The following is a 21725-nucleotide window of genomic DNA, read 5'->3' as shown; positions in this document are numbered from 1 at the left end:
TGTTTATTCAGCTGAGCTCTGGCTAGGAGGCCAAGCAAAGTGTACTGCAACCGAATAGGGCCAACCCCAAAGTGAACCTCTGAGTTCTGCTCTTTAATTTTTTATTTTTTCTTCTTCTTTTGGAGAGTTGGCCGATGCTAAGTGGCATATCCAATCCAAATCCCTAGCTAAAAAACATAAAAGTATTTGCTTTGTTATTGAGTGTTGAAATAAATGCCTTTCCTGAAATAACTCACCTACTGTTTATCTCTCACAATCTGACCGTAAAAATAATATTTAAATCCATTTCTTTTTTTTATTGTGTAACAGCAGGACTAAATCGGAGGCTGTTTACGTGCGCCTGAACTCAAGAGCCTGGAGCTAAGCAGAAAAACATCTTTTGCTGCATTTGCGCTTGCCGCACACTCCGTCCAGCAGCAGAGTCTGCTGGACCCATCACACGCTGTCAAAAAGACACCGACTGGACTGTTGGGTTGCAGAGAGGAAGCCGCAGCACTGTCAGAACCTATCGAGTTACGCTGCCAAGACAAGGCTATTATAGTCCAGGCTAGAAAAGTCAGTCAGTGTGTGTTATAAGTAGCAAAACATTCACAAAGGAGGACAAACACAGCTTTGATTTTCTGTTAGCTGGTGGGGAGCTGTAAAAGACATTACGACAGAAAGATGAGAAACTAGCAGAAGTTACTCTGACGGCTAGATTGCAGAAAAGTGACAATCAACTTTTGTATGATCCAACATAGAGGTTTCTGTGCCCAGAATTGAGGTTTTTGCACAAGATTTTGAACAGCAGAACTGTCGGGAGAAAGTCCAGCTCAGTTAGTGACAGTTGCAAATAATAATAAAAAAAAAAGACGATTATTGTGTGAAGCGGGCCAACATAAAGTACAAACAAACACTATTTATCCAGATCTTTATTGCCTGTCTCCGTGTTTTTAAACAAGCTGAGTGAGTTGTGTTGGTGTGAGCAGAAAAACACTTACTTTGTCGTATGTCAAAGCCTGGGGGCTGCGTCAGGCCGTCGATGATGAGTTTGAGAGTCTCTGGGGTGGTGTCCACTTTCTTGGCCAGTTCCTCAATACAACTCGTGTTGACCTTGCTCTCTACGCAGTGTTTCAAACACGCACTGCCTATTTGGTCCACAATCCCACCCACGAGAGACAGAAACCTGGATAGAAAAGATTTAAGGAAAAAACAATGTGATTAGCGGTTAGTTAATTGGATTTGTGATAAGAACAAATTTAACTGAACAAAAAAAAAGTTCAATTGTCTTTATTATTATTTCTTATCAACCCTGAAGATGTCTGAAAAGATGGGATGAATCTCAAAAAAATATAAAAACTGAGCAAAACCTTTGCTGTCATATTCCTCCGTGAATCTACTGAAGTCAGCTGGATGAACAGATGAAATACAGTTTTCTGTTCGTTTCCACTGACTTTCATTTTTAAAGTATCTCACTTTGACTTTTTTCTGCACTAACGCCTTCTTCCTTGTAGAGTATTGCTGTCAGTATCACCTGTTGAAGCTTAGATAAAATTTGTTTACTGATCAGGTTTTGTTTTTTTTGTGCGTCTCCAACTGGCCTGCAGTGGGTTGTGGCCGGTCAATTTAAAAATTGTAGGATTTCAGTTGCCAGTCGATTTCTTGGTGCATCTCTAAATCTTGGATGTCTTAAATGTTGAACAAGTAGTGATGAAATACTAATTGTTCTTAAAGCAGGACAGGAGTTTAGGCTTAGTTTTGTAAAGCTGCAGAAGAACAATCACTAAGACTTCTACAGTAAACTCCTTTGTAAGAGATGTTTGTTCAGTAATTCATTTAGCAAAAGTACTAAACTTGGACACCTTGTAGCGGTCAGAATGACTGCCAAACATGCTTGAGATGGTGCAGCCAAAATGAAGACATTAACCTCCTGAATTGCTGAACCACGAGAAGGATTTATAAACGCCAGAACACCTGGTGATAGGAGATGAACTTTCTGAAACCATGTATCCGTCCCTGAAGTGAAAGCCTTTAAACATTTCGAGAATCTCGTTTTATGCACAAAAAAAATAAAATCAGAAGCCATTATGAGCCTCAGAGAGGCGACTGTAACAAGCCCAACAGTTCCTGTACGCTCAAATATTTCCTCTCCTGAAAAAACCAGGAAGGGAAGTTGAATAAAATGACTTAAATCAACAGAAATAGTCTCCCACTGAAAGGAAATCCAGTTAAAGACGGAGAGTGTTAGTAATCATCAGCTGCTGAGGTGCTTTTCCATTTCCAAAAACACATTTTATTTATGCCTTGGTAAATCAGGTGCATCCACAACGGGCTGTAAACGCCCTGACACCTAGTCTCTGGACACTGCCTCCGCTGTGCTGGGATTGGACAGCGAGCCTGCCAACCCGCGGCGCTTGTATAATTTTATCCAACCATGATGCCTCACACCATAATGTCTAGACGGTCGCTCCAAGTTAGAGCTTGAAATATAAATCCAAACTAATTAGCTGCTCTGCAAGTTAAACAGACAAAGTGACAAAGTGTCCCTATATCCAAAGTAGCACAAAATAAGTAATGGAAGAATGAGATAAGTGTGGCTGTGGGAGGATTGTGCCCACACTGCGTATATTATTTACAGCGGACACTGGGCACAGCTGGTGATGGACGTGAATGCATGTGTTCATTTGTGGACCAGTGATGGATGTCGCTTACTGGTAGACTGACGCCAAAAAGACTCTGCAGCTGTCCACCCCGTGATGGACGGAACAGGTGGACGCACACACATATATACGTTCACACAAAGTTGATTCATGTACAATGCTCCTCAGAAATGCTCAATTGGCAAGAGAGGGGACAGTGACTGTGCTGTGCATAAAGGTTTCTATGAGTCACTTGTGAGCTGAGAAGGCTCTGCCACTGAATTTCAGTGACTGGTGGAGGGGATTCGAGCTGAATCAATCTGTCAACATCAGTAAACCACACGACTAAAAAATAGTTAGCAGAATATGTGCCAGAAATGGCTTAGAAAAAAAAAAAACAGAAAAAAACGAAGACCTCAGGACCGAGCTGTGTCTAACACCGAGGTGAACGCTCGTTTTTCTGTCTAAGCTTCTCATCTTTCCCCGACAGAAAGAGAAATGGTTTCATCTTGGTGGCTTAGCGAGTGGGAGACGGAGACGGAGTCAGGGACGGCAGCCAGGGAGGGACAGGAAACTGAATATGTATGTTTCAAGCTCAGCAGGGCACATTTTGTCGGCCTCGGTCGATTTATCTCAAGAAACACAAGATACGCAAGTTAAATTTAACACATGGTTATTCATTTTCGTCAGACTCTATTTTTCATAAATATTATTTAGTTTTTAGTCACCTCTAGTCATTTTATTAAAGTAAAATGACCAAAAATTATAGTTCAATCATGCCCGTCAGAGTAAGTTATCTTTCAGAACTGCACTTTTCGCAATAGGATTTGGATGTGCATTGTTTACAAATTACACACAGGATTCCTCATAAAGTAAAAAATCTGAGTCGTAATTTAAGCAGAGCAACAATCTAACTTGCAAAATTTCTTCATTGTGTCGTCAAATGTGAAACATTCCCAAATGTGAACTCATTCCTTCCGACCAGGTCTTGGTGTTTTCTTGAATTGGTCCAAAAGCCTCTAGCTTAAGGGTTTATTAAACTTTTCAGGAAAATGGAGTCCAATATCCCGCCTTTGCTGTTAAGAAATTATAATAGGAAAATAAAGGAAGAAGAAGAAAAAAAAACAACAAAATTGGCCCCCAAAATTTAGGACATTGTACAACTTTAATATCCAAAAGCCATCTTATGTTTTGGATCTAGAAAGATGAACAGATTCAATTCCTCAAAAAATATGCCTACTTTATTGGGTGTGAACAGAATCTCCACTTGAAAAACAAGACCTCCACATCATGGTGAGGACAAAGAATCATTCACTTCCTGACCTTTAAGAAAATTAGATCCCATTGTTTACTTTTCCAACTTCCCCACCTTTCCACATGACTAAAATTTTCTCTAATTGGATTTCTCCTTTTTCCAAGAACTTCAGCTTGTTTTTATTTGCGGAAAATAAAAATATGTTTGGTTGTAGTCCTGGTTGTACAGATGGGGTTTATTACTTTAGAGGTTGTTTGGTTTTATTGGCCTTTATTCAATAGTAGATGGACAGGAAGAAGAGCAAATACAAGAAGAGGAAGACATTCAGCAAATGGTTCAGGGATGGGAACTGAACTAGGGACAACTGCATTTTTAAAATAAAGTTTTCCTACAAAAACTATGCAAGAAATGTTGTTTTAACTAAATGTACACTTGAAGGAGACACTATTTTTCACCGTAATCTAAAGGTTTATTAAGTACTGTGATACATATAATATTTTTCAAAAGAATTCAAAGCCAATAGACAACGAGAACAACAGTCTTTGTATTGAGATATTACACATAAATTAACTTTTAGTTGGCAGTTCACAATAAAAATGCTTTCAAGTTCATAGCCGACACACTGTAAAAGATGAATTGTTTGTGTTGAACTATTTTCCATCCTCTTCCTGTCATATTAGCGAGCTTTTCTCAACTTCTAATCTAAAAATGATAAACATCCAAATAGATACAGAGAGCAGAATATCAGTTTTCAAGTAAAATCTAAGGAAAAAAAAGGCCCAGATGAGTGATAGTGGCTGCTGCCAATAAGTGTGTGTTCCCATTGGTCATCTCATTTTTCAGCGATGTATGTTAGTATTTAAGGGAGACTGGAAATCCAGAGGCTTGCACAGCTATTAGCCTTAATAATTATTACCACCACAGTGCATGTAGGTGGTGTGTGTGTGTGTGTGTGTGTGGGTGTGTGTGTGTGTGTGAACAGGGGGCTGGGTGGGCAGTGATGGTAGATTTTATCCAGGCGCAGAGCAAGGACCCGCTCTGCCTTGTGTTGGAGAAATATCGGGCCCCGACTGTTACTTATCAGGGAAATATTCAGCAGACTGGTGCCAGATTCCTACTACTATTACTGCAACACTGGATCTGACTCAAAAATTTTGCGACAGCCTGTTAACAGATGTATTAAAAACGACAAAAAGAACATGTTAAACTCCCTTCTCTTCTGAAGATAAATATTAACAATCCGAAGAGTGAGGCTTCACTTCTTGCACAAGCAAACGTAATTTATAAAGGAAAGGTGGACAAAATGTGTCTGCGCGTTTGTGTTTATGCGTTTTGCATGTGTGGGTATATGGTTTCAGAAAGGCGGCTGATGTGTGGGCTGTGAGCAGTAATGGAGGATTTAGTTCCTCTAATGTGATGAACATGATATTCCGTATAAACCATAAAGACACAACACACATGAATGCTTACATACACGCTCACAGCGTTCCTTCACAACGCTCCCTCCCAAGCCTGCATATTTCATCGGCTGTAGGTGAATAGAAGAGCAGGAGATCTTATAGATACGGTTGCATCACGATTATCAGCTGCCAGGTCGCCCAATCAGCTTCCAGGACTTCCACATACTTTCCAGTTAATACTTCATTGCTTCACTAGACTTAAAAGTCAAACATTTTACTCTTAAGAGTTGTTGAATTTTCTTAATATTTCAATGCAAAACATTTATTTACATGGTTGGGCTTCACTGTCAAGTTAGCTTCCAATTCTAAGATGCAAAAAAAGGGTTGTTTCACAGTTTTGTTTTGTTTTTTATCTGGTACATCAACTTCAGCTCTACTGCAAAATCTGCTACACTTTCAAATGCTGAAAGGATTACCGTACAGTAAACTGTGATCCCAGTTTGGAACCCGAGATCCAGCTTAGACCCTGATCTAAGAGAGACTAAGTGAGACTACGTGAGTATTCACTCATAGGGACATTAAATATGAACAGCATAAATTAAACTAGTGTAATTATACTAGTATTCTCTAGGAGATCAAGGAATTTAACTGAACATCTGATCTAATATGCATAAAAAACAGATTCACATTTTACAAAGTCTTTAAGATGCTTAGCATCTTTGTCAGTGTTTGCAGGTCCATAATAGTGTTTAACTCCAGTGAATCAACTTCATTCTTTCTGCTTTGTGTGGCACCAGTTATCTAAGTATATACGACACGCATAGTTAGCAATTCTTTGGTGCAATTTTCAAAAGTTATAAATTATAAATTCCATTGCCCAAATGTTTTTTATTTTGCTTTATTTTTTATTAATTATAACTGCAATTGAATTTTCAAGGCTTGGATTTCAGTATTGTGACAATAAACAGAACTAGAGAGGAAACAATCTAAACATCGTAGCAGAGGAGCTAATACGTATCAATTTAATACACTTTGTACACATAAAGCTGATGAAAGCAGTTTTAGGAGCTAAATGTAACACAAATATAAGTTCCTTAAATGCAAAGTCACTTTTTCTTCCCTGTTTTTTTCTTAAATGTGAAGATCTCAGAACATATAAATGCCCACGCTTCCCCCTTGTTTGTGTCTTTAAATTATTTGCTTTTTTTTTTGTTCTTTTTTAAACGTTTGCAGAAACAGTGTGATTCCTCTATGCGCTCCCAACTTCTCTAGGTAAAAGTTTTCATTTTAATTCAGCAGGAGACGGGCACCTTACGGAGCCAAGATAATAAACACCGCTGGGAAAGAAAGAAAACAAACTATTCAGAGTTCAAGAGAGGGAGATATCTGTCAGGCAGAAAAGCATGAAAGAATAAAACTTAATTTTTCAAGCTGTAGTATTCAGCACGAGACAGAAGTGTGAATATATAGTGCAGAAAATTAGCATAAAACTGGACCAATTGTGTGCTAAATAACAAAAGGAGAATAGCGCCTTGGCTGAAACAGAATCGACAGGGAAAAGATTTCATAAAGCAGTCCATCTCCATGTGTGTGCAGAGAGACACACACCATCCCACACATGTACCAGGGCGATTAAAGACGCATCAACATGAGTGGAGTAATTCTTAAAGCCACTAGTGTCAGAACGTATGTAGACTAAACACAGTTGAGTGACTACAGCTGCAGGAGAAAGGGCTTAAACACCACAAACACATACACGCGCGCGCACGGCTTTCTGCGGCAGATGTTCAATGTGCTTTTGATAACAGCATCAGCAGCTCGAACAATCACTTCTCACACAAGGACACACGCCGCCATGCACATGCGGAAAGCCAACGCCTCCTTTCTTGTATCCCATGTCTGCGTAAATCAAATCAGAGTCCTCCACCGCTATAACCAGCACCATATGAGACAGTGTTAAAATCAGCTCCATCTTTGTCTGAACATGCCTGGCCAGTGGGGTTTGCTGCTGAACAAGTGGTGGGTGTGCGATGGTGAGTGTTTGTGTGGGCCGTACCTCTGCGCTACATGGTAGGACTCGGGGTGAATGCAGGTTTGGTCCAGCGGGTTTAATGAGGTCGGTATGCTGCAACCCGCCTTCCCTTTGCTCTTCTTAGGTGCTGGATTCTCTGGTGCACACGGTGGCGACAGCTTGGCACTGTTTGACGAAAACACATGCATTTCAAATGTGCTACACACCTTTCAAATCAAGTGCAAGAGAAGAAACTTTTGTTCGGCTAAACCACAGATCTGGACGTCTGAATATTGCTTCAATAAAATTCACAGTCAGCAGATTTCAGATGTTAAATCTGCTGATGTTTTGCACAGAGCTCAGATCTCCCTTGGCTGTGTCAGACACTAAATGGTTCGCTTTATATTTTCATATGAACTCAAGTAATTATTTGAGCAGAAACCACTAAACCTCAGAATGCTTAGTTTGTAATATAATGCTGCAGCTTCGGCCACTTTCATTGTAAGAATATACTGTAGACTTTCTTTTTTTTTTTTCAATGGACATGGGCACTGTTTTCACAAATTTTAATTCCAGTTATTGATTTTGACCATTTTGTTGATCTATTACACATAATATAAAAATTATCTAAAAAGGAAACACAAAATAACTCCTAAGATCAGGAAATGAATTCGTGTTGTGTCGATATAGCTTCACAACATATCCATTATTATTTGTAGGCATTTTCTTGCTATCAGGCTGCTGTTCACAGCAGAGTTATTTCAAATAAAGATTATTTTAGTGCTTGGACATTACTTTCAAACACATTTATATCTAATATTTATTTTAAGCATTTATTTTTTTGCATGTCACTGTAATGCATCTGATGATGGTCGGGTTTACATCCCAACAAAGTGTGATGCCAGGTTTTCTTTGATACACTGCTTTCAGCATTTAGAAGATGTTCAGGGGTGAGTGAAACTAAATCTCCATAGAGACTAAATGAGGATAATCATTTGCTAACAATCTGCAAGTTTTTCTGGTAAAAAACTCAAAATCTTATACATCAATGCTGTCCATGAAGCAAACTTTTTCAGTAAGGAATGATTGCAAAGTGCCTCCGCTTATTTCTTTTAATAACCTTGGAAAGCTCACCTAGGTCATCCTTCTTTCTTACCTGGATGGTTGCAGTGGCCTCTATTTTAGGTCTAGTTTGAGACATAGAGGATAAATTACACCTGCATATTAGAAATTTTACTTTATTAGATATTTTTAAGACAATTTCTATTCCCTGGCTTTTGAACTTGTCTAAAAAGATAATTTTTTTCTTGTTTGTTTGATGTCATCTCTTTGTCTTATGAGTTGGAAGACACTGAGGATCAACTGTTGGTTCTTGAATGTACATTATAAACAAATAGGTCCTCAGCTGAATTGTAATTGACCACATCAAAATATAGGAATGCATGACACATTAGCTGAAATTAGTCTCTTCTTAAAATATTGTTATCAGCCCAATAAGTAAAATGGGCCAATATTAACAACTAATACTTAATTTCATTGTGTTGAAGTTCGTTTCTGGAGGGTGAGTGCAGGAAATTGGTCATGTGCTATTTGGTTGGTCATGTGACGATGATGCAGGTGATTCAGCTAAACTCTTGGTAGTAAAATATATATAATATATTGGCAAATGTCAACCATAATAGCAATGTCAACATCAGATATCAGTATTGGTCCATATTTTCTTATTAGTTATTTTCTTAACTAGCTTTCATGAACGCTTTGAATTTCACAAAATCTTTCCAATAACTTTAACTTAGTAAGCAAAAACATCTTTTTGTGTTTTATTTTATTTATTTAATTCGTGTGTGTGTTTTCTGCATATAAATCTGTGTTCACCTGTTTAGAGTTTGAGGGTTGATCCTGATGAAGCCGGCACACTGTTGGTAGCTCTTTGGTCCCATGCCTTTGACCAGTTTGAGTTGCTCCCTGTTGATGAACGGACCGTTCTTCTCTCTCCACTCTGAGATGCTCCGAGCTCTGCCTGCGTTCAGCCCTGCTACATGCCTACAGAAGGAAACAAACTTAACAGAAAAATGTCTCACAGCACCCGTCTGATTAGCTTCTTTGAAACTCTGCATTTATCTTTGTTTAATTCTGTAATTTATTGTACAATGGAGCTTCTTAAGTTAAGCTTAAAAACCGAAAGCGATATCTACGTCTTCCTAACAAAGAGTTGTAAACATTGTGGAATACATGACTATGACCTGGCCCTTTAAACCCACAACACCAGAAACACACACTCCATGATACTGAGTATATTTGAGCCACTATGGCTGAGAAAAAGAGCAAAGCAATTTGAAACTCAATTAGGTTGACGCTGCTAATGCCCATAGCGAGTCACTTACTCTAAAACACAGAGCTGTGTCAACACTCCACATACCACCTCAGTCATCAACACGTCTGTGTGTTACTGTGTGTTACTTTTCTGACGGCAGAAATGGAAAAAGTTCACTAGCAGAGCAGACAGGTAAACAGATGACCTGATGGCTGCAGCGAGGCTCATGCTAGCTTTCTTAGCTGTTAACTGTAAAATAGCTGCTTTTTTCCTCCAATTCTGGTTTACGAGCATGTGACAGCAAAAAGCGCTGCAAGTGTGTATTCTGCAATGCTCTACAAGCAGTTTTCATGTATTTTTTTTTTTTTGCGTATGTTTATGCTTTTCTTTCTGTGAGCAGACTTTCCTAATCCCCTCAGCTGACTCCAGTCAGCCCTGTAAGTGGGGCCAGGGTGTGAAGCATTAGTCTAAATAGAAAAGCTGGCACGCCGCTTGTGTGTGCGTGCATTAATCACCAAGTCTGTTCATGGGCGTCAGTGAAGGTTTGCGATGTTGTGAGTGCGAAGGGAAAGTATGTCAGAGGATTGAGATGAAGCGCATACAAATAAGATGATCCACACACACAAAAACCTACACCTACCTCTGACAAATGTTCAAAGATGTCTTCATGATGTTTCACAAAGATCTGCTATGGTTATCAAGCGACTGATAATCAAACACCTTGTGCAGTGTGCATTAGCTTCATGTTTCCAGAAGATGCAGCGCTGCATGAATGCTCTGTGTGTGAGTTACCTCATTAGTGTCTCAGAGCAGATGTTGATGTCCACTCCCACAAAACTCACACACTCCTCCACCACTCCATCCAGCGCTGCCTTCAGAGCTCCAGCTGACACGTCATGCTAAAACAACACGTTTGCAAAAAAGAGCTTAAAATAAGAGTTGTGATAGTGCAGTGTACTTCTCTTGATGTACTTGGACCAAACAGTTGAAGATTTCATTTAAAGGGTTGGTATTATGTATTTTCCAAGCACATAGTGCCATTTTATAGCACAATCAAGTAACTCTGTTACCTTGAGTCGTTACAAAAGTGCTGTATATATCTTTGCAATTTAACACGTTGAAATTCTGACACTAAGAAGCTCCTATTCTCTCCAACACTCTGTCTTCAGCACATCATCGCAACAATGCTTCTCATTATGCCGTTTACAACTACTCCTAAGAGTGTTAAACTAAGAAGTAGTTTGTATGACGAGCTCAGCAGGTGCACAGTTCCACCAGGTGTTTGCTAATTGCTGCTGCCCCTAGTCTGTAGGAGTGAGTGGGAGAGGAGGAAGAGAAGGGTGCTGTGTAAGGCAGAAGCCCGCCTGTAGGTGTTTTTAACTGATGGATAATTATTATTATAAATTTTTCAACACAGTAACAATGCAAGCAGCAATTTAAAAAAAAATCTATTTCACACCAACATGTAAACAAATGATTAACTATTTTAATACTCATCTCCTTAACCACAGTGGATCTTTTTCTCTTGGTGAGTTCCTCCTTTAATTATTTATGACAATAAGTAACCTGCCTTATGTTATTTCCCGATAACTCCATATTTTCTGATTTAGATTTATTTTTTATCCCCAATCTAATATTAGGGAATGTAATAATTTTGATGCATGATAAATTAAAAAATGAATGAGCAACTTACTACAGCTAAGGTTTTTTTTTATTATTATTAAATAGTCAAACAACTAATAAAGAGAATAGGAAATTACTTTAAATAATTGGTTGGCAAGGCAGCAACAGAGTGTTTCAAACGGAGGTTTAGATATTTGGCATTAAATGTCCCAAAGGACAAAAAGCTATTGTTCACACTCAAAAATGTTGAAGATGATCACAAATTAAGCAGTAAAAATGACAAAGAAAAATAAATCCTATGAGATAAAGCAGCAATACTAAGTACCAAACAGTGGGACAGTTTTCAAGTGCTGCAGCTGGAGTCTGATGCCTCAGCAGCTGCTTGAGGATTAGCTGACGCTCTAAAGTGAACTCCTGTTGGGCCGTCGTATCTGTGTGTCGCCGTGGCAGTGTCCACATGCATGAGTTTTGTGTGTCGTGTGTATAAATGTGCCGGAGAGCAGCGTGAGTTTCCCTGTAACATGATCGAGCCCTGAACAAACACTGACTTGTAAACAGATAACAACAGAAGCACACACCCTTCTCTGTCAGCAATGGACAAGACGGGGACAAAGAGGGAGGGCGAGTCAGCCGGAGGTACCAATAAATATGAGAACACATGTAACTCCTCGGGGTAATGCTTGGTTTCGAGACTATTTGACTGCTTTGTAATTAACTTATTTATTTATGTATTAAAAGCTAGACATGAATTTGTAGTTTCATAACAATGTATACGTTCTTCTCACAAACGTCGTTAATATCTGCCATGGATAATGAAATTAACTGTAAAAATCACTGATAACTCTACAGCTTCGTATTAAACAGTTCATGTTTTTGGGTTTTCCCAGTTAACATAAGTCAACAAGGTACATCAAAATTTTAAAAATGTCAAGCTTCACTCATCACTCTTACTAAGGAACTCCGGTTTCATTGGATATGATGCTTTGAACATCATGTCCAATGAAACGCTTACAGGTTGGCTTTCTGAGCAGAAACTCCAGCTACTTACCCAAATAATACCAGGTTTATGAAAGAGCAGACCAGCAAAACAGCATGACAAGGTGCACAACAAGTAGCTATACCAGCAAAGCAACAAAGACATTGACTACATCATTAAAATTGTAACAGTCAGTGTATTATAACGTTATTACAAGAGTATAAAGTACTGCATTTTTGCACATTTGTTCATCATTATTTATTCACAGTTAATGTCAAAATGATCTTCACTCTGTAGTTACTTTTGGAGATGCCCTGTTCAGCCTCTCATATTAGTATAAACCACAATCCAAGTAAACAAAACATAGACAGAAGAAAACTAATTTCACACTTTTAAAGCTATGCATCACTGGAAGCATTTTGAAGATAATAAAGTGAACTGTCTGAACAAGACTTCCCACAAAGGTAGAATTGAAAGATTTATGACTTCCTGCTCAGGGCGCATAGAAAGAGACAAGAGTCAGAGATAGTCGGACAGGATGGAGAGGAAATCACCTGTAATGTCACACCAGAAAAGAATTTTTTTCACACGAGAAAGTTGAAGGTGTGAGCACCATGGAGAGGTTGAACCTTCAGTAAATCTGTTCTCATATTTCTACTCAAATGAGCTCCATGAGAGAATGAAAGAAAGGTATTATAATTGCACACAGATCTCGCTACATCTTTTTACACACTTGGCTCAAATGCAGATGGGAGTTAATTGCCTAAAAAGGTATCAGTTGCTTAGGATTAACCCTAATCATACACTACAATTCATTTTCAATAATTAAAAACTGATGGGAGAAAAAAGAAAATGACCAGAACCATCATTTATCTGGTTTTACCATGCTCAAAATTTTTTAGTGATTTTAAAACTGGTCTAATTATATGTATATATCCCCAGTTTTAAAGTCATCAACCAGTATCCAAGAAACTGTCCTTCTATATTCATTTCAAATGTTAAGTTACACTATTTACAGTGCCTTGCAAAACCTTTCACAGCCACTTTGTCACATTTTGGGATTTTGTAATTGGAAACTTCGGTGCATTCTACTGGGATTTTGCATGAAATCTATCACCTCACAATTCACATGGTGGTGACAGTGCTATGCTGTGGAAATGCCTTCTTCACCAGGGACCAGGAATCTGATCAAATTGATGAAAAGAGGTAAGAAAAGGGCAATCCTAAAGGAAAACGTGTCGGACGTAAAAGCTGGAGTGGAGTTTTGGCTTCCAAAGGAAAAACAACATAAAGCCTAAGCCCAATTTACAATCTGTTCCCCATCCAACCTGACGGAGCTTCAGCTGTTTTGCAAAGAAAAATGGCCAAGAATTTCAGGCTCAATTAGTGCAAAGCTGACAGAGGAATCGCTGAAGAATACTTCTAGCTATATCTGATGCAACTAGTAAATGCAAATCAAAGAAATATTGTTTCTGCTTTTCAATTTGTACAAAGCGTGAAAGCCATCTGACCTTTTTTCACACTTCACAACTTGACACAACTTTGTGCTGTTACAAAAAATACCATTAAATTTGTGGTTGCACCACAGCAGAATGTGAAATTGTTCAAAGTTGAAAAACAGTTATGCTGAATTAGTGGTCTGTAATAAATAACAATAATGATAAAAACATATCTGCCATAAATAGATCATATGAGGTAGAATTAGGAACATTGGCTCCTCTTCAGTTTCATTGCAGGAACATATTATGCCACATTCCTGTTTATTTTCAAGTTTTTGTGTTTTTCCTCTATTGGTGTATTTTTTATTAGAATTGAAAGCCAGAAAAAAAATGACTCCGAAATCAATAAGATAGATTTGCAAAGCTTTAGTTGGTTCCACCTGCCAAAGCCAAAACCTCATGCTAATCCAGAACCAATGGACTGGATCCCTATGTGTGAAGGTCATGTTTGCATTGGCCCAAAAACCAGCTCAAGTCAGCTTACCAATACACTTCAACAAAGTGCTTCTGTCTGCACCACAAGTGCTAAAACTCTGCTGAGTTACCACATGTCAATCAGAGAGCGAGTGAGAAAGAGAGAAAAAGGCATGAAAGGTGAAAAATGCTGAGAAAAGGACAGAAAACCAAAATAAACTTTTCACTTTCTCGGTATTTCACCGAGAGGCTGAAAAACATCAACGTCCTTCTTCTGTGGCGCGCTGCCTAACAAGAAGCATGTACATATAAAGCCACCTCTTACAAAGAAACACAGAGGGGGAAACTCAAGAGGGGAAAAAGGGGCGCAAAAGTAACTGCTAAAAGTCGAGGTGTTGATGGACAAAGATGGCAGAAGTCGTAAGGCCGACAGCTAACTAAGAAACCATGAATCTTGTCACCAAGAGTTAAGCAAATGGAAGAACTCTGGAGCCAGAGTGACTGCATTTGCAAAGAGCCTAAAGGAAGTAATGATGGAAGGCTAACTGTAAAAATGATTTCAAACCTGGGGATCACATTTCATTTCAGGTCTTTTCATTGCTTTCAACATAAGGAATTTATTTCCTTGTTTTGCAACTCCGGCTGCGTGGAGGGGAATGCAGAAAAGTAGGTTCAGAAATCATTATTCAACTTTTGGACGTTTCATCCAAGGGGTCAAGTTCTGGAGCCCAGGATAGTTATTTCAATTAGTTTAGAAATATATTGATATGTTTTATCATATGTAATAAGTATATGAAACATTTTTCTACATTTTCTACAAATTATTAACAAAAATCTTTTCTTACAAAAATTGCCTTTCATTTTCCTTGATTTAAGTCAATTCTCAATTGTAGCTGCTTCAGAAAAAGAGTTTAAATAACGCTTACACCTGCATGCTGCTCTATGCACGATGCAAACTGTAATTTATGCCAAAACATCCAGAGGTGTTAGGTTGCCTGATAAAAGGTGAGCTTGTGTCTGGAAATGTGGAACATTTGCCACAATGAAGAGATGTGACCATAAGAGGAGAGAAATTCGACATATTTTAAATGTACTTAGTGTGACATGCTATTGCCAAACATGTCGCTAACTTCTGTCACACATTTACCTGATTACATGAATTGCGTTCAAGCGAACTAGCTCTCACAGGGGTTATCTGGCGTTCACACTCTGCATGACTGACAACTTCTTTAGGGCTTGTATAAAGTATCGGGAAGCACAACTTATACTATTTTAGGCATGTAGTCTGGAGAGCAGGATTTTGTCTGTTGGCGTATGCATGCATGTGCATGTCTAGGTGATTGTTTTGCAGGAAGTGGGAAATATCGCTGCTGGGCATTTCTGACAGATGTTGCTAAAATCACAAAGACATCGCATTGCCGTCGTATCATTTTCACCTGATGATTAATGAAAGGTATTTCACCATGTATCAACACAAAACACACCGCAAACACCCAAAAAATGGATGCACAGAAATAGAGACTGAAATAAAGTAGGTTACCTGCTCTTTATTACACTGTAATATAATAAGCAATATATTTTTCGAATTTTGCCTTCCTCCTACCAAATGATCCTAATTTAAAATTCTAACTCTTCAAATCCTAAACAAATGTTTATTATTAAATCCAGCAGGGCCTTTTAAATCTGCTGAGCAAAGGGTTTCTGATGGTGATGATTTTCAACCACAGGTTTAAAGAAAAATAAAATCTATCAGAAAAATATGTGAATGAAAACATAATGAAGAGGAAAGGCAGGAAAACAGCTACCAAAAGTATTTTAAACTTAGCAAAAATCGATGCAAATTTATTGCAACAGCAATGAATTTGCATATTAAAAGCTTAATAAAAATCAAATTAAAAGCTCAATAAAAATCACACCGATCATGCCGGGACGTGTCACAAGGAAATAATTAGAATAATAGGAGTATGCAATTAGGAACTTGTGTAACTGATCATCTCTTGAGAGCTTGTTTTTTTTCCCATGCCTCAAAAAGTCAAAGCAGGAACCATCAGTCACTTTAAGCCTTTATTTATCACTCTTCCTTTTACCAGCTGCTCTGTCTGCTCCTATCTCCCCTCCAGGCTCCGTCAATCAAAGCTGTATGATGGTAAGCGCCCACGTAGGAGAGAAACAGGGTGCTCCATGGTGAAAGTGACATCACTTGCACAACGTACATAAAACCCCCCCAACAAAAAACGCAATATTTCGGACAATTTTGGGCCTTGAAATTTGGCAGAAGTGTGTTTTGCTACGGATTTGGTTAGGTGGAAATAAAATGGTAACTGTCAAACGGGAAAGCCTCGGTTCTTTTCCGAAAATCTGTCCTATCAAGAACTCAAGTTGGTTGGTTGCAGTCAAATTTGTTGCTGCTTCACCCAAACTTTGACTTCCTTCTCACACATCTTGTGTTCCTACTAAAGAGGCAGCACAATTTTTTGTGCAAGCTCTGACTTCAAGAGTGTGTGCAAGGTCTTACCAGGTTAAAACACAATTATCTTGTCAAAGAGGTTTGTGTTGCTAAAAGCTACACAGATGCTGCCAGCATGCATTTACCTGGTGAATTAAGTGTGAGCTATTATTAAGTTTTAAGAGTCGCAAATGAGAAAGTGAGTGCTTTAAGCTTGATACACTCACATAAATTTTTCACTCCTATTTTTAAGTGGGAAAGGAAGTGGTGGGTGAGTTGTTCTGCTTCTTGTGCAACTGGCTGAAAACTTGATTACATCAGAATTTAAGAAGCCTCTATCACTTTAAATCGTCTGCAGAGCAAAAAATATTCATTTAAGAATAGTTTATTGATCTAAGAAGGACATTAAATGTTGTTGTAACTCATATTATTCAAGGCTCTTCAGAGTTGCTGTTGATGCTGATGGCTGTGTCTCCTGTAGCGGAGTGTATTACAGTGGTTGTGAAGAAGCCTCTGACTGAAGGCACTCTGTTTCTCATAAAGAGGATGGTCCGGTTTGTCCAGAATTTGTTGATTTTATATAAAATTCTCTTTTGCACCATCATCTCCAGAGGTTCCATTCGACCCCAGAACAGAACAGTCTGATCTCTCCCTTCTTGTAGACGTCTTCACTGTTGTGTCTCCAGTCCAATCTGCTATCCAGATGAACAGCGAGGTGTTTATTTTCCTCGACCAGCTCCACTTTGTCTCCAATAATGGAAATAGGGTTTGATCTAGTCCTATTTCATCTGAAATCTATTATCAGCTCACTTGTTTTGTTTATATTCAAGATGATTGTCACCTTGACACAAAGAAGTCCACCAGCTCTCTATACTTCTTGACCATCTGTAATACGTTATATATTATTTTATATTCATATTATTATATTTATTGTGGATACTACATAGAAAAATGAAACTGACAGAGTTACAAACAGGATATAACTAACTTATAAACACTCTGGTTAAGTATAAGCCATTGATCTCATAACTTCCTTTCAGCGCTGAACTAAAGTGAAGCTAGTTCTGCAAATTTACTGAACTCCACTACAAGAAATCACCACCTTTTCCTATCATCTTGTGTAGCAGCTCTTCTCCTTGGGATAGAAAACTCTTACTGTACTTCATTTGTGTAAGGGCTACTAGCAAATAATATAATAAGTCTATAAATTACATGCATATTGTAATTTATATTTTCAGCTGAAATAGACATTTCAGCTGAAATGTCTATTTCCATTTCAGCTGAACCAAGTCATAGTTTTTACGTCAACCAAAGTTTGCATTTTTGGTTGATTGAGCATTCACACCTCCTCAAATGAACCAGACTTTCCAGGCAGACAAACTATAGTTTGATTGAAATGGACCAAAGAGTGCAGGCGTGAAAGAAATCTTAAAGCAATTTTGCTTTTTTTCTGTGGAAGAACATGTGCTTTGATGAAGAACTGGCTTTGACTTTTCAGGTCTTTAAGCTCACAATGTTCACTGGATCGCTGGATTAAGTTTGTGGCCACTCTGTCATTATTCATGTTCGTCTTTGTTATAAGAGAATAGTCGAAAAGACAAAAACAATTCTGCTTATCTAATTTAAAACCCTGGTATTTGACAGATGAACATCAGTCATCGGGCACAAACATGAAAATACAGATCAAAAATCAAGAATGAGGGAATGTCTGAAAGCTGTAAAGAGAAGACTGACAGTTTCTTTAATATCCGGCAGGTGGGTAATGTTTTCTTACACAGCAGTGTGTGCCTTTGTGTGTGTTTTTCAGTAGCAATTAGTTCCACCGCTGTAGGGATTGCCCAACTGTTAACCAAGCACCACAATCACAAGCAAGTGACAGAGTTATTTTCAGGTCTACTCCGATCAATAAAAGGAGCAAAAAGCTACTTTGAAATGTGTTAATTTAACTGTCCTAAATTTATCTGTTAAAATGAATATTGAGGAAAGGAGTATCACGTGCTGCAGATTTAACCATGCCATCTAAGACCTTTAATATCCAGCGAGACCTTTAAACCAGGGGTGCTGCAGTGAAAATAATGTTCCCACACCAAACTTACACCCAATCTGAATTTAATGGGCTTCACTTCTTTAGCCCACAGCTCATTTCCGCCTTTCTCTCAGAGCTGTCACTCACTGGCTCAGCAGAGTTAGAGAGAGAGCGCATGCTGTGCCAGCTGTCTAGAGTTACATCTGCCCTTATGCTTTCTGGGTCTTGGAGAAATAAACTTTAAGAAACCTCAAAATGCCATGGATCGCACAAAAGAAAACGTAGCCATGAGCTCACTTTTTTTCACACGTATCCAAAAAAAAAGAAAAACAAGAAACACTTAGTTATGTATTACACATGCATTTATGTGCATACATTTTTACCTGCTAACTGTGAGAAGAAACAGGGAGGCAAAGTGTGTAAAAGTGTTTGTGTGAGCACACATGCAGGTTAAACTGATGTCCCATCTCATATCTGTCAGCACCAAGAGTTTATTTACTCTGTTATATTATCATTTGTTGACCCAGTCACATGATCTGAGAGCGAAAAGTGCAGAACTGTGGGCACCCAAGAGAGCCCGGCAGAATGTGATGAGAGACAAGGGCCTGTGACCTAACACGCTCTCCAAGACACACACACATACACACACACGCACACGCATGCACCCGCACAACCTGACCTGCTCCTTTCACTCAAATGTCCGTTTTAGCTTCTTCCGCTCATTCCCTGTGCCTTTAACTTTTGTCACCATCTGCTGTCTTTGCTAACTCTCACTTCTATTTTCCCTCTTGTATCATGAAGTGGTTTTCCACTGGGGCTCTTCGTAGTGCCTACATATAACAAAAATAGAGCTGCACCAATCAGGCCTTGCACCAAGCCGATGTTAAGTTCTTGTTTTCCTTGAGGTGAAGTCTGCAGATTCTGGTGTTTTATTCTAAAGATATTTATATGGAAAAAACTTGGAAGAGTGACTATTTTTGATGCATTTATGAAAAAGTTTAGTTTTTATTGTATTTGATTAACCGATGCCCAATCACAGTCAAATGTAACAAATATTTTTGTTTTTAGTAGATTCATCTGGAAAAATGTCAGCATCATAATTAATAATAATAAAAATTATACTTAACAGTTTTGTAAGTTATTTGTTTGTTCATTGTTTAATCAAAAAGTCAAACAGAGTTTTCATCTTCGTTCTTACTCTGCCTTGCAGCACAAAAAAAAAACATCCTTTCTCGCATCACAGCTCAATGTTCAAATGAGCTTCACATCCTCACAAACAGGAATTCTGCACATTTAACATTGTTGTTTGCTGAAGGAGCACATCTTTTACACCTTATATCTTGCCAACTGATTTTTTTTTAATTAAACATTTTAAAGATGGAGTCAACTGTCTTATCATTAAATGACTCAAATTTCACCATGTTTAGCTGGAAGGCACAACAATGAGTCATGACTGCTATGCCATCCAAGGTTCTTGGCTTGTTTTCTATTCTTTCATGTCTTCTTTCCTGGATCTACAGACATTGAATTCATAGTTCCTGGGAATTGAAGCCGCAGTGCGACATGTAGTGAACTCAGCTTTTGTGTTGTTTCAGGTTCACAAACTCTGAGACAAACAAGGACAAGAGGCAGCAGAAACTAAAGCTCTTATATGTGTCATGGCTGAACTAAATAATTTAGTCTTCGTCATATTGCTTTTTTAAAATTGGCAGAAATTTAAATGTCTAATTTGAGCATGAAATTCGTGCACAAACTGAAAGAGCAGGCCAAAGAGCATAGATTTAAAAAAACAAAGACATTATGAAATTAGCAAAAAACAAAATGAAGACCTTGTTTAATTGTTATATATATATATATATATATATATATATAGATATATATATATATATATACACACACACACACACACACACACACACACACACACGCACACACACAAAGTGAAATAAAATAAAAGGCTCACCTGATACGTTCCAATGCCAATGTGTTTTGGATCAATCTTCACGAGTTCAGCCAGTGGGTCTTGGACGCGTCTTCCAATAGACACTAAAATAAAATGTGTGTGCAGCCAAAGACATATTAGGAAGTCATATTTCTCATGAGAATGTCACAGTTGTGTTTTGTGTAAACTTGCAACACGACTTAACAGCTAAGTATGCAAAACCACATTATTTATAATGACTGAATATGCTAATCATCCGCATAATAGAGAACTTCCCTGAAGGCAAGCCCAACCTAATTGTGAGTCCTCCGCCCCCCAATAATAATAATTAAAGCAGCCGTTTAGGATGAGCCTCTGCACTCGACATTTAGCATCCTGATGGACAGCGAAGACATGAACCCTTAAACCACTAATTTGTATTATCCAGAGCTTGCAGGCTCATAATGAAATGTAGCACACAAACATCTACAGTCTGCATCAACCAAAGTAGCTTTTAACATCATCTTGCAACTGCTAAATTAAATGATTATGCAGTTAATGCAAAGAAATGAGGGGGAAAAAATGGCAAAAATGAGAATAGCCACTATATCAGTTGCAGACAAGTTATAGGCTTAATCCATAAAAATGTTGCTAATGTGTTCCATTTTATATTCCTTAGTGAGAAAATATATTAAACTTGTATGGTTTATTTTTAAATAAATTATTTAAAACATTCCACCGAAACAAAATAATTTAAAACAGTAATTTCAACTTGTAAATGAACAAAAATAAAAAAGCAGATATGGAATTTAAAATGCAATGTATTCTATTTAAATTACACAATTCAGTTTGTCCTGTCTTTAATTCCCTTTCCAAAGCACTTTTTAAATGCAGGCACTAAAGTACATGTTTGAATTTCCGAGGTTGGCGTGAGTGTAAGTCGGCATGAGATGTGTCCGATTCATATCTCGGAGGCGGAAAAGATAAAGAGCAAGAGGAGGATGAGATGCAGTGGAGGGAGTATATCTGGAATCAATGGCTCTTCTCTCTCTTCTGGCTGTGGCAGGAGGCTGCTGCCTGAGATAATATTTAGACAGGGATGAAGTTTCAAACCTAACCTTGCTCAGTACACCAGCAGAACCCTCCACATACACTTTCCATCTATCCTGTTTCCCCGACTCTCCGCCCATTTCTCCCTCTGTGAGGAGTTGATTTGGAAATG

The 21725-nt window shown here is 38.3% G+C and overlaps 1 protein-coding gene across 2 annotated transcripts in view; it reads right to left on the bottom strand.

Moving 5' to 3' along the window:
* The window catches only part of srbd1 (S1 RNA binding domain 1), a 45989-nt gene that overhangs the window by 1118 nt on the left and 23146 nt on the right, over positions 1-21725 (bottom strand). For both annotated transcript variants that reach the window (XM_055030214.1, XM_055030215.1), the window contains exons 16-20: positions 20546-20628; positions 10391-10497; positions 9160-9327; positions 7330-7470; positions 981-1165 (exon numbers count right to left, since the gene is read on the bottom strand). In XM_055030214.1, coding sequence (XP_054886189.1) covers positions 981-1165; positions 7330-7470; positions 9160-9327; positions 10391-10497; positions 20546-20628 — 684 coding nt within the window. The remainder of the gene's footprint in view (positions 1-980; positions 1166-7329; positions 7471-9159; positions 9328-10390; positions 10498-20545; positions 20629-21725) is intronic.

The sequence above is a fragment of the Poeciliopsis prolifica genome, unplaced genomic scaffold, assembly GCF_027474105.1.
Source record: "Poeciliopsis prolifica strain line A6 unplaced genomic scaffold, Auburn_PproV2 SCAFFOLD005, whole genome shotgun sequence".
NCBI classification, from domain to species: domain Eukaryota; kingdom Metazoa; phylum Chordata; class Actinopteri; order Cyprinodontiformes; family Poeciliidae; genus Poeciliopsis; species Poeciliopsis prolifica.
This window is presented reverse-complemented; position numbering and strand designations above follow the sequence as displayed.